The sequence below is a fragment of the Alosa alosa genome, chromosome 19 (genome assembly GCF_017589495.1).
Source record: "Alosa alosa isolate M-15738 ecotype Scorff River chromosome 19, AALO_Geno_1.1, whole genome shotgun sequence".
Lineage (NCBI taxonomy): Eukaryota > Metazoa > Chordata > Actinopteri > Clupeiformes > Clupeidae > Alosa > Alosa alosa.
In genome coordinates this window covers 26,971,960-26,984,726 of record NC_063207.1, presented here as the reverse complement: position 1 = coordinate 26,984,726, position 12,767 = coordinate 26,971,960, and the positions used below count along the sequence as shown (strand labels likewise).

The window sequence follows — 12,767 nt, the reverse complement described above, 5'->3', positions numbered from 1 at the left end:
CAAGCCATGCAGAGCAGAAGGAAAATAAAACACTCTGCCCTCACGTAATGTGCTGGAATCACTGTCGACGCTCTTTTGAATATAGCGTTACAAAGCAAGAATATAGTACAAGAGGGCAAAAATGACTAGCCAGAGACCTTTACGTGAATAAATCACCAAAGTGTTCCAAAGCCTGACTTAAAGTATGTGACACTTATGTCAATTATCCCTTTCACTTTGAACTTTAACTGTGACTGCTAACCCCATATTGATGGCCAAACACCACACATTGTAATTTGTGGTTCCAATTAGAACATAGAATTATACTACACTTCACCATAAAACATGTTCACAGTCATAGGAGTTTAAAAAAAAGCTGTGTCTGCCAAATGTCTATAATTTAAGATACTTCCGTGTTAATATTTTGACCGGTCAAATTCAATCATACACTTCAACACATACAGGCTCAACACATTTCCTAGATGTTCATTTTGCAATCGTGAAGGGAAGAGCCGAGAAATAAAAATAGAATGTTTGCTAGACTTTTGTCTAATATTAGCACAAGGCACCGACATGTACAACTGGCTAAAAGTTAGTCACTAAAAGCCAGACATACTGGATCTGAAGGCTGAAAATGTGACAACATTTCCTCTAGAAACAGCGAACATTCACAGCGTGGGCTTACACAGCAATAGCAACTCCAATCCTGCAAAAGTGACCCTGGAAAATCAATTTGTGAATTTGTGATCACACTGGAAATGAAGATGAATTTTTTGGACAGCCAATTACAGGAGAAACTAATCTCTCTAACTGTCATAAGGCATCCTCAACCCACCAAGTCCACACCCAGACCCAGACCCAGGCCACACACACACACCTCCTCCACACACAAATACACATCAATATTTCTCCCCGTTTGCAAAAATGGAGCAGAGTCTTCAGGATTTCCCCTGGCTTTCACTGCAAGTGAAAATAAGCTGTTAGTTTGGGAAACATACTGTGCACACAGATTTCACAAATAGTGACAATTAGCCTTTGTCATTATCTCATCAAAAATGCATGTCTATCTACCTCCTACACATTAACTAATGCAGACACCTTAATCCCTACATTTCACACCAGCTAGGAGGGATACAAATAAAAATAGAATAAAACAGTTTACACGAACAGTAAGATGACCAACAAATCAGCTGGTAAACTATATGCTCCATAAACATGAGCGGTCTTGAAGAGAGATGGTGTAGATGGACTATTTTATCTGAATCTAATGGATGTAAGGTGTTTCCCTTCTCAAAGTTGATTGGCTTGGCCGATAGAACTGTAGGCTAATAAAAGTTACAAATGAGAGCAGGCCATTAGAGCCATTGATGCTCGTTGGGTGCTCACTAATTAATTGATCCTGAAACTTCATCTATTCTGCTGCAAGAGAAACCTTAATTAATCAGCCACCATATCGAGGCTACGTCCTCTTTTCTTCCCTCCCTCTCCTCTTTCTCTTCCTCTGCCTGCCTGCCCTTAATGTCTCCTGTTTTAATTGTCGTTGAGAAATGCCTGGGGTCCCAGAGCAAACGAATAGACGTACCGGGGACTTTGAAGACCTGGTTCCAACATTTCAAAAGCCTTTCAAAGAGCCCACCTCCCCCATCTGCCCAGCCTCCCTGTCTGCAGCACTTGGTAATTTATACGTTCCTCATAGCCATCACTCTAGCTGACCAGCATACAGTACATTAACCTCAAAGACAATGTCTTAGCTCCTAAGTGATTCAGCTGGCTCAGAGCATTCCTAACCATGATGGAAGAGTTACCCAATCAATGTAATAAATTACAGCTTTAATTCCAGATTGTCAATACAGTTTGGCACAAGGTTATGGGATTCCATTTGGCGAAGAGCACCCAACTTTTTATAGGTAGGAGAAAGGGAACACTCAGGGAACATCTTGCTTCAAGGTTAAATGTGTGGCTGGTGATGGGGGTGGAGACTGAGGGTACAGTAAAGGCAGCTACAGGTCTTTCTTTCAATAAAAACCCATTAGTTGCCTCAGACTCCCAGCAGAAAGGAGAGAGAGCTAAAAGGAAAGAGCCCCTTATTGTAAAAGAAAAGAACAGTGGTGGACAAGGCAATGTTTCCCTCTCCAATTTAATGGTTAGATTCTATTAACTTAGCCAAATGGGTAAAAACAAGCAGTGACGACCAGTAATGGTTTCTTCCTGGCTTGTTGACACATTTTCCTTCTTTCATTTCACAGGCAATCTTTTTGCTTGCCTTCACATCAAACAGTAATGTTGCCTTCAAATTCTTTTCCTTTCTGTCTGCCAACACTGACATCACAGAAAATTGCAGTGGAATTGGCAGGCTTTTTACTTTCAAGTTCATTCCACTTCCACACAAAAAGCCCAAATCCTGTCATCAGTCAGGTCCTTCATGTTGGTCCCCATTGTTTTGTTTGTTCATTCTCTCTCTACCTCTCCCCCTCTCTCCCTAACCCCCCCCCCCCCTCTCTCTTTCTCTCTCTCTACACACAGAGGCGGGAAGCATTTATCTGATTCAACGGATCTCAGAATTTGCTCAAGGGCTATTTTTCCTCTATTTTCCCTATCTGTTTGGAGTGTCTACTTGGCACATTTTGGTATGCAAACACAAAGAAAGAGCAAGAGCATCTCTTCAATCGGTGGGCCTGATGACGGGGTTACCTGAGGAGGCATGGGGCTCGGCAAGCACTGGAAGCAACAGTGACTCTGATACCTGGAAGAGAAAAGGGTCCTCGTATGCCTCTCGCTCCAATGATCCGAGCTACCAGCAGCACTCTGGTAGGGTAGCGTGTGTGCCCCAAGAGAGCAGGATAATCTGGAGGAAATGCTCTGCCACAAGCCTGTCACTGTGGGTGACAGCAGCGACTCTGACATCCTCACAGTGGAAACCAGACGAGAGGTTCAAATCCTTGCTGTTCCCTCCCTTGCCTATTCAGGCAGGTGCAATGACACTGTCACTCCTCAGAGAACAGGTCAAAGCCTGTCAGGATTCTATAGTGTCTGTGTTTTTTTATAAAAATATTTATAAAAAAGAGAGACAGGCTGATACAACTGCTGACAAATGGATTTTTGAGGGGTACTCCTGTGTTTTGCTGCTGGCTTGAGTTGAATATTACAGATATTAGACAGTAGGAAAATGAATTTGGTGTGCTTACTGAGGCTGGTTAATGAATGCAAATTCTCTGTCAAAGTTTTCTGCCCCCTGACTCACTAAACCAGTGAAACTGTTGAGAATGTTGCTCACTTTTTTCTCCATGAACAAATTTGTATTCACTGGTAGCATGTGCCTCTCCAGGCAGACTGTGCCTCGGTCTTCTCCACAGAGCACAGCCTCAGTGTAGGACACGGAGGGATACGGACACTGGCAGGAAACGTTAGCAGCACGGAGGACATTTGTGTCACCCACAGGCGCTTGTGACAGTACTGTCTCAGTCCTCTGGAAATGCCCAGGTGCATTGTAGAAGCTACCAGGCTCCTATGAAATGCAGGCAGACCTCTGGATCAAATTAGATGGGAATTGTTTGAAGCGATTTTTTCCCCTTGGCTGTTTACATTTATCCCTGAGATGGATGCGCTACTCCCTTCTTCCCCATTTGTCTGACTCATTGCATTATGAGACATATCAGAGCACATAAAATGATACAAACCGTTCCATCTCTCTTGTTATAAACTCATTACTTTCGGTTAGTTATGTTTCGCAATTACACTCTCATGTTCTCTCTTTAATGGCAACGCTAGATAATTATAACTTAGAAGTTATCTCCCTTGGCCATAGTCGGGGATAACAACTAATTTCTCTAATTATTTTGCGTGGCTGCTCTGTGACTGCCAAGACTATGGGTCTGACTCCCTATTGCAATGCACTTGATTGCAGAAGAACAGGATTTGTTTAGGGTGAGTTTGAGTGTGTGTGTGTGTGTGTGTGTGTGTGTGTGTGTGTGTTTGTATTTGTGCGTGTATGTTTTACAGGCATAAATCACTTCCGTCTTTGTTTCCAGTGCCTCCCTATGGCTCACACTGATGTCATAGGAGAGGCAGAAGCAGCCTTGAGCAGCCCTTTATAAAAAAGGAAGTCTCTAATGTGGACTGCCGACTCCTCTAGTGGTGTTACCGCCAGTGCACCAAAGCCCTTGGGTCCAGCTTTAATCAAAAAAACAATGGTAATCCATGCAGGAAGCTAATATTGAACATAAAAAACGGGTGAGTAAATAATAAAATAGCTTTTAAAAGGACGCAAGGGCTGTTCCTGATTACTTTTGCTTTCCATTACTGCACCCCCAACCCTCCAACCCCTTTTCAAGTAGTTTCACTGCTACGGGCATTCGGGCTATGAAACAGTGTGGTGTGGTGTGAATATGTTATTAATGCCTAGGCTGAGATTGGTTCTTTTTTCTTCCCCCCCCCCTCTCTCCCTCCACTCTCATCCATCCCAATGGGTTCATGAGAGAGCTGGCTAAGTCAGAGGTCCTGCCATTTGTGCCAAGAACTCTCAGGAGAGACATTAAAGCTCAGACCAACAGGCCTGGCTAAATATAGCTCCATGACAGGGGGACATTGCCAGCCCAGAATAGCGTGGCCTGCTCCAGTGATGGGACAGAGAGAGAGCCAGTCTGGATCCCCTCATTCAAAACAACATGGATTACATGGATAAAACATGGAGCAGTAGCTTTCTTCCTAATTTCAGCACGTGTTCGAAAAGGCAACCTCAAACTGTATCAAACATCCCTTTTAAGTAGCAAGCACTTTGGACTGGTTATAGGTACTCCTGACACCATCCTAATGCTCTACTGTGAATGGGAAATATGAAAAGCAGCCATTTTCAGCTGCCAAGAGCTGCTAGATGATTTCAAATGACACCTCCATATGCAGGGACAGAATTACAGACTGCAGCTTGGCAGCCTGATACCAAAAACACGAAACCTTTTGGAACGGACTCAGGACATTTCAAATGAGAAGCATGACCCCTCTTCACTTTGACACTTACCATAATGACAAGTGATGGTGCCTTTTGCATGCAACTGCAAGTATGTTTTCCAATATTTAACTAAATTATTCAGTTAAATCAAACTTTTTTCCAAGTGAGATGCAATCTGGAACTGTTTGGTGCTTTAAAATGGCAAATGTTGCCATTCAAAATAATGTTCTTTAGCAGAATATTCATGCTGTGCCTCTTGCTTTCTACAATACAGACATACATATGTTTCTAGTGACTATTGAGGTATATGCATAGTAGTCCAACAAAGACATACCTGTTGCTGGGGATATGGCATCCCACCCATGCCAAGCTGACCACGCCCTTGCATTCCCATTGGATACCGGTGGGAGGCGGGCGATACGTATGGCTGGCTGGGGTAGGGCCCACCTTGCTGCTGCTGCGAGTAGGGGTTGCTCCCGCCCATCCCATACAGCTGAGAGCGCTTCATCACCATGAAGTCCATGGAGCCCACCTGCAAAAACAAGAACAAAGGAGGACGTGAGCCAAGCGCAGTACCCCATCAGTGAGAATAGGACAGCACTGAGCCCCTGTTGGAATAGAGAAGTGGAAGACAGCTCAGGAAAAAAATTGAAGCACCCGAAAAGAAAGATTTTGCCAGGACCAATTTATTCCTTTCGAGTATTTTGTTCTTTTAAGGGTTTTTTTCCCCCTCCTTCCCTTAACCCAGAGAGTCAACAGGAAAATTCCAGCATGTCAGGTTAACATTAATCCGTCACCCAAAACGCAGAATACACGGCGGGGCAGATTATGTCAGGTCTGATGTCTCCGCTCCGCTGTGCTGGATCACGGATGATTTATGGCATTTGTTCCCACTGTCTTTTTTTTAGCCGAGCACAGCCTTCCATACCTCTCCCTCTCTCTCTTTTCCCCCTTTCACCTCCCTGAACAATACCTCCACTTCTCCACTCAATATGACTCCAGCCCCGCTGAGCGAAGGAGAATAGCAGGTTTTAGAGGCGGCCAGGCCTAATCACGGAACAATGCCGGGGAAATGTCAAGGAACAAACACAACCAATTGTGCTGTGGACGGTAAACGGGCAATAAAGAAAGAACCTTATACACCCTTTAAACAGGTGATACCTGGTGGGTTGCCACCAACACCAAGTTGCCAGCCATGGAAGAAATGGGAAATACAAGAAGCCCATTGTCAATCTCCTCAAATGTGTTTCCAGTGATTTGCCAGGTTCAGGTGTGCCTGAGTAAGTGTGCATGCATGTCTGTGTGTGTGTGTGTGTATGTGAGTGTGTGTGTGTGTGTGTGTGTGTGTGGGGGGTCAGGCAGGCTGCCCTCCCAGTCACTGGTTTCCAGATTAAGCAGGATTTACTGTGGGTTTCTCACCCACTGCCAGAGGGACAGGGCCTCTATGTCTCCACTACCACCTCCACTTGGAAAATGACGGAAACAAATGCGACTCCCAGTGTTAGTAGTAAGTAAGTAGGCCGCCGTATCACAACAGTTTTCCAGTCGGCCTGCCTTCCCACCGTTACAGCCCCCCGTCTTCACACAGCCCTTCTCTGTTCCTCTTTGTACAATTTCTCAATCATTTATCATCATCTTGAGTAATTTCTCCATACTGTCTTCATATGGGAACAATGACGGATTCATCCATACAGCCCCTGGCCATCTGCTTGCAAGATTCACTTGTAAAGTCTTGCACACACACTAAGCCTTTCAAAATCACATCAGTGTGTCGCAAGAAAGAACAGAAATATACTCCAAGGAAACACACTAACATACACTTATGTTTATTTGTCTGTATACAAGATGAACATTTTCGCAACGCTGCCAAGACATCAAGCATTATCCAGCAACCACATTATGACAGACTAAATCTCCGCTGCCTACTGTTGTCATTTACTGACTGTTCTGGACCAACAGTCAAAACTGGCTCCCTTGAATTCGGCTATTTAAATATATAAACACACACACACACACACACACACACACAAAATGGACAAAACATTCTCTGGATGCCCCTCCTTGCCATCAGGCATGCCACTCTAGCCCATTAATTAGAGTGTGATCTGGAGCTGGAGGGCTCCACTCATGAATTAAGGGAAAAAAATCCAGGGCACTGTGCCACCCGCAATATGGGGCAAGGCTCAGGTCGCCTCCTCAGATAGCCTTCGCTCAAGCAGGGGGCGGGTGTGCCAAAAAAACGCAGGACTGCAAAGCAAGCAGATCCTCTCCTCTGTGTCGTTGCCAAATTCCTGCACGTGGTGGAGCGGTCGTGGGGACAGGCAGGGAAAAGAGCAAACGCTCCACGAAAGGTGACCCAGATGCTGACATGCACCACAGATGGACAAGCCCCACCATCCTGGTCACAATGACTACATTTGAACATTTGTGTGCATAGTCTCTTCAAGACTAACATCTACAGTATAGTGTGTACAAGTGGTTATGTGATATTAATGTGATAGGTATCACTGAGGGTAAGAGAAGAGGTATGATAGGCGGAAGCAATATGGAGAGGGTAGGGGGTCTGGACACCTACACTTAATCTACAACCCCCTCAGCCAGCCATGAGCGAAACTGTAAGCGGTATCATACTCAGCAGCAGGGATGCCGACAGGATTATGTGTGCATGAGTGCTGTAGACTTCAACGTAGGGAACCTTAAGAGGGTTGGGGCTCAGTGGAGAAGGGAAAGAGAGATTTTGAGTGATGATATCAAGCTGTTAAGAAAATGTTGAAGGAACCCGGAATGCTATCAGATTCCAGGGCCTTGTCAGAAAATCCTGACTTCCCACAGTGAGACCGTTCTGATTTAAATGCTGTCGTAATATAAGTTCTAAATAAAAGTCATTTTTTTCCCTTAAAGGTGTTGGCATTCAATGGCCAATATTAGTGTACATTTGAAAGGGTATTTAAAGAGACTACAGAATGATAATGGACCTGTACAGCCTGCAATGGAGGTATCTAGTCTTGAGCAGCGGGATATATCTTTTGTGATATATTTTCACTTACATTAGGCAGGCGCAGAGAATTCCATGTCTACTAATAAACTTGAAATTGAATTCATGAACCTCGTCTGCATGTTAAACTGCGGTGAGAATATTGCAAAAACAAAGCTATTAAGGAAGGAACAAGGAGGATATTAGACATGTATAAAACTGCTAAATTTGATAAAATAGTCTTTTGAGTTGTTGTGACTGATTTTATGACTTCAAAATGCTTTAGCTCCTTTCATTTTAATGTGCTAGGGATGTTAATCAGCAGAGAGAAAGACTCTTTCTGCAAAAAACAAACCAAATAGATTAGGAAGTAATACTCTGCATATTGAGATGAAATAAATATAAAATGCTAATCTGGAAATGGTTATTGCTATAATTTCATAATGGAAATACAGAAACATGCATATCTTTCTCTAACTTTTTAAACTCTGCATAGAAAGATGTGTATGTCTGCATCAAATTAATTATACATAATAAAGGAGCTCATCGGTGCAATAATGCTAACAAACAAAAGAGGACACACATGCACTCAACCCACACCCACCCACACACACCACCCCCCACACACACACACACACACACACACACACACACACACACCAGTAGTCCACAGTGCTCCAGAAACATAATCAAATGTGCTACCAACAGGTCAGGAGCTCAATTTCTGAGAGCACACATATAACTAAGATGTTTTTAACTAAGATAAAAACATCTGCTAAATGAATTAAGAAAACTACACACGTGCACGCACACACACACACACACACACACACACACACACACATATACACCACACACCACACCACACCAAGAAGATTTCAAGAGATTTAATTTTTTTCTCACCACTTGCATATTAGCAACTTTCCGTGAACAAAAGAGGTAGTCTGGTCCAGGTCTAGTGATGTGAACATGATGTATATAATGACAATGCTGTGGTGTATGTAAATATGTGTGTATGTCTGTGTATGTCTGAGTGTGTATGTGTATGTGTGTGTGTGCGTGTGCGTGTGCATGTGCGTGTGTATGTGTGTGTGTGTGTACGTGTGTGAGTGTGTGAGTGTGTCTGTCTGCGTGTAGGAGGGGATTATAGGTGTTCAGTTTGTACAAAAAGCTCCTGCTGAGGCTTGCGTCTCATAGTGCCAGAAAATCAATGGCAAAAAGCTGAGCAAAGAAGCCATCGACAAAATTCAAAATGTCACCCGTCACCGTTGGTGTCTGATACTCTGAAATGGCTGCAGTGAAATAAAGCATTACTGCAAACACCGCTCCCCAGGTGCATGAGAGCCAGAGACATTTTCAAAAACGGACACCATAATTAGAGCCGTAAACACCCCCTCATCGACGGCTCAGAGTGGACAGGCCTGAATCACAAATCGGCAAACGGGAAGGAACTGAAGGGAATCCTCATTAACATGTGCAAATTCTACACTGCTGCTGATGAAGATTAGAAAATGAATTTCATGGAAGCAAAGACAATACTGATGTCATCAAAACGGAACAGGAGCGTTACCGTATAGCAACCAGACGTGAACCAGATAAGTCCTACTGACAGTGAAAACAGTCATATTACAAGCTAGAAATCACACAAAAAGACCATAGATAATTCTTGCTATTCAAGAATGTCCTCCTCACCAGCAATAAAGCCGGTTAAGGGCTTTAAAATTAATTGCTGGTTGCAGTAGCATTAGTGTCTTCCTGAGCTCTTACCATACCATTGGAAAATTCTGTATGAAACTTCTGTCACCAAAATTCCAGTGAGAGGTCTGAAAATCATTTCAAGGTCCTGTAAATTGGCTTTTAGCAGTTGCCTTTAAGTGCAGCTTACCATGACGGCCAGTTATGAACAGTCAAGTCAAGTCACTTTTATTTATATAACAGGACACATGAAATTACAACAGTGTGAGAAGGAGTAAGTAAGAGAATGATAGTGTAAGACGGAATGAGAGAGAGATAGAGGGAGAGAGAGACAGAGAGAGAGAGAGAAAGAGAGAGATAGAGGGAGAGAGAGCATGCTTGGCCGTTGTCATGTGGCAGCCCGTTGCGCCATTGTGCCTGGCAGCATGTGCATAATTGCTCTGCCTTTGTGTACAGTTAGCAGGCCAGCCAACGATAAGGGTGCCCTCGATGGCTGACACCAGTGTTTACAACATATCCCCCGTGTGTTTGTGAAAGTGGGCAAGCATTGTAATCCTCACGGCAAGCACACAGTTGTCATTAGAGAGAGGAAACCGGTGCTAGGGATTGGGGGTAGGAAGTTGTCTGAAGACTTCTTCTAGTTGAAACATCTGTGGAGGATCTCTCCTACCCCCTCCTCTCCACCCCAAACCCTCACAAAGACTAATAACAAAACAACTCAAATCAAACCACGTGTGAATTTGTCAGACAGAAAAAAAAATAACCAAACAAAGCACAATAAAAGCCAAACAAACAAACCACATTTTGTTTGTTTGCATTTTCAAAGCTGCATTTCAGCCGCCAACTCAAGAGCACCACAAAACAAAAGAAACATCCAGAAACAAAGACACGGAGGGAAAAGGGACGACTCTCCCTGCCTTGAGAGAAAAAAACACGATGCCAACAAACCAGTTTTTCCCCTCCGACGTGCTAATGCGCACCAACAGCTTCGCCCGCCAGCTCACCCTCAGCGTTAATTAGATGCCAGCCCCGTGTCCACCCCCACACGGCCAGATGCACAGACTGCAAATCACGATCGGTTCGGCTGACCTACGTCTGCCATTCGGAATCGTAGGCGAGGGAGAGGGAGAAGAAGAGAAAGAAAGAGAGAGGAAGAGAGAGAGAGAGAGAGGGAGACGGGGCCCCGGTAAGGAGCCGCCCCGTTTCCCGAGAGCACAATGCGAGAGTGACAGGCCTCCGCCAGAGAGGAGCATGGGAAAAAGCCAGGCCCCACTGTGGAGCCGTTTCAGCGGAGGGCAGCCGTGGCACGAGAGGAATGCATTCTAGTTTCACTTCAACAACATGAGGCCGAGGCCTGGGAGTTGCACAACGGCAACTGTGCCTCCTCCAACAAGCCCAAGGAGGGAGACAATAAAAGCAGTTTATCTGGAAGGCAAATTTTCTTTTCAGGCTCTTATAGATGTTCTGCTTTGTCTGGCCAATTGCACCTTCTCTACTGCTACGGTGCAAATGTGGCTATTAAATATGTATCCGTTTTTAACATATTCAGGGGGAATCACCCAGGCTAATAGAAATGGCCCTTGTGTTGCGCTTTACAGCTCCCATAACTGTAAACGAGACTGCGTTACCAAGTGTGTTTATGAATTAACAATGGCTGCTCGTTTGCGTGAATTTAGAGAGAACAAAACGCATAAACATTTTCATGGGGAGGAGAGGGACATTACAGCTGAGAGCTCCAATGGACACACTTCCTGACTACATCTTTCAGTCTGTTTCTTTTAAATACAAAACAAGGCATTCTATGGCTCAGCCAGCTAACATTCAATTCCCTGCGCGACCATGAGGTGAGATTGAAGTTCTCCAGCCACAAAGTAAAGCTCTCTGAACCACTATGAAGGTTCAGTCAAAATGCACAATCAATAGGACACTGGAAACGTAGCCCTGGCCAGGGTTTTGGAGGTCAGTCTGGCCAAGGGCCATTTTATTACAGAACAGCGACCCATCACTGGAGGAACAACAAACAGATCTTCCTGACCTTCTATCCTTCAGTACTTATTAGATACTCATTAAAAGTCAACTGAAACAATTTTAACCAAATTGATTTCATTATTAGACTGTGCGATGACTCCCCCGATTGCTCAGCAGGAAATTTAAAAAGTTAATTAGAAAGAATTGATTTTCATTAAATTCACCCCCCTCCATCCACACTCACATACGCACACATACACATGCCAGAACTAACTCCACTACCACACCCATCATGCACTGGTGTTTCCTATGATGCCTGATTGGTTGGATCTACCGCAGGAGAAAATGAAGTAGGCAATAGAAGCAGAGTGCAGCCTCTCAAGGCTCCAGTCACACCTCAGCGAACCATGCTCCGGGTTGATGAGTTGCTGGTAACTGACTTCAAGCTGGAACAATAAGAGTGGCCAAAGGGCTGGGGCTCTCGAGGGTTGATTGTCCTCTTAATGCCTTTGCCCCGCAAAGAATAGGCCTGTCGACCTGGGGGTGCCCTGGATATGGGCTGCTTTTGACCCCCTGACCTTTCAAGGCCACCCCGCAGTGGAGCGCAGCGGCTGGGCCTTTTTCAATCTCTTAAGATCTCCAAATCAATCATGGTGCCAGGTGTGAACATGTGGGACCAGCACTCTGCAATCAATGAGTCCTGGCCCCAAGGGTAATGCATGTCCAGAAAAAGACCCCTCTCTCCCTCACTCCGACCACTATTACCACTCACATGCACTTGCACTGTGGGGAAACAGTGCTCTGGAGGGGCGATTGCGTGAACAAAAAAAAAAGTAATTTTATGATGCGTCCTTTTATACAGTACATCTATTTTCATGGCAGTGCTCGAACTAACAACATGCACACTATTTGGAAAAATTACCTTCCAAACTCAGAGGTAAAAGGCAGCTTTCATTATGGATCCTCTGAAGGCCACAATTTTGTGGGAAATGAATTCAAAGCCAAAATATTGTAGCCAGAGCCTCTTGCCATATACTTGTCTGAAACAACAAAGAATTATCTCCAATCACTAACAATAAAACAAAAACATGGACTAACTTCTAGATTTTTAATTAAACTTTCACACTTCCAAAAACTAATTGTATTTCGGATGCAGTGAGGCGCTGCATATATTCCAAGACAATAGTCCAGTGCAGTCATTGAACA

General features: G+C 44.3%; 1 protein-coding gene across 1 annotated transcript in view; it reads right to left on the bottom strand.

The window, feature by feature from the left end:
• The window catches only part of LOC125283896 (AT-rich interactive domain-containing protein 1B-like), a 151,284-nt gene that overhangs the window by 125,008 nt on the left and 13,509 nt on the right, over positions 1 to 12,767 (bottom strand). Inside the window, 1 exon segment of the mRNA XM_048227432.1 lies at positions 5,259 to 5,456. Coding sequence (XP_048083389.1) covers positions 5,259 to 5,456 — 198 coding nt within the window.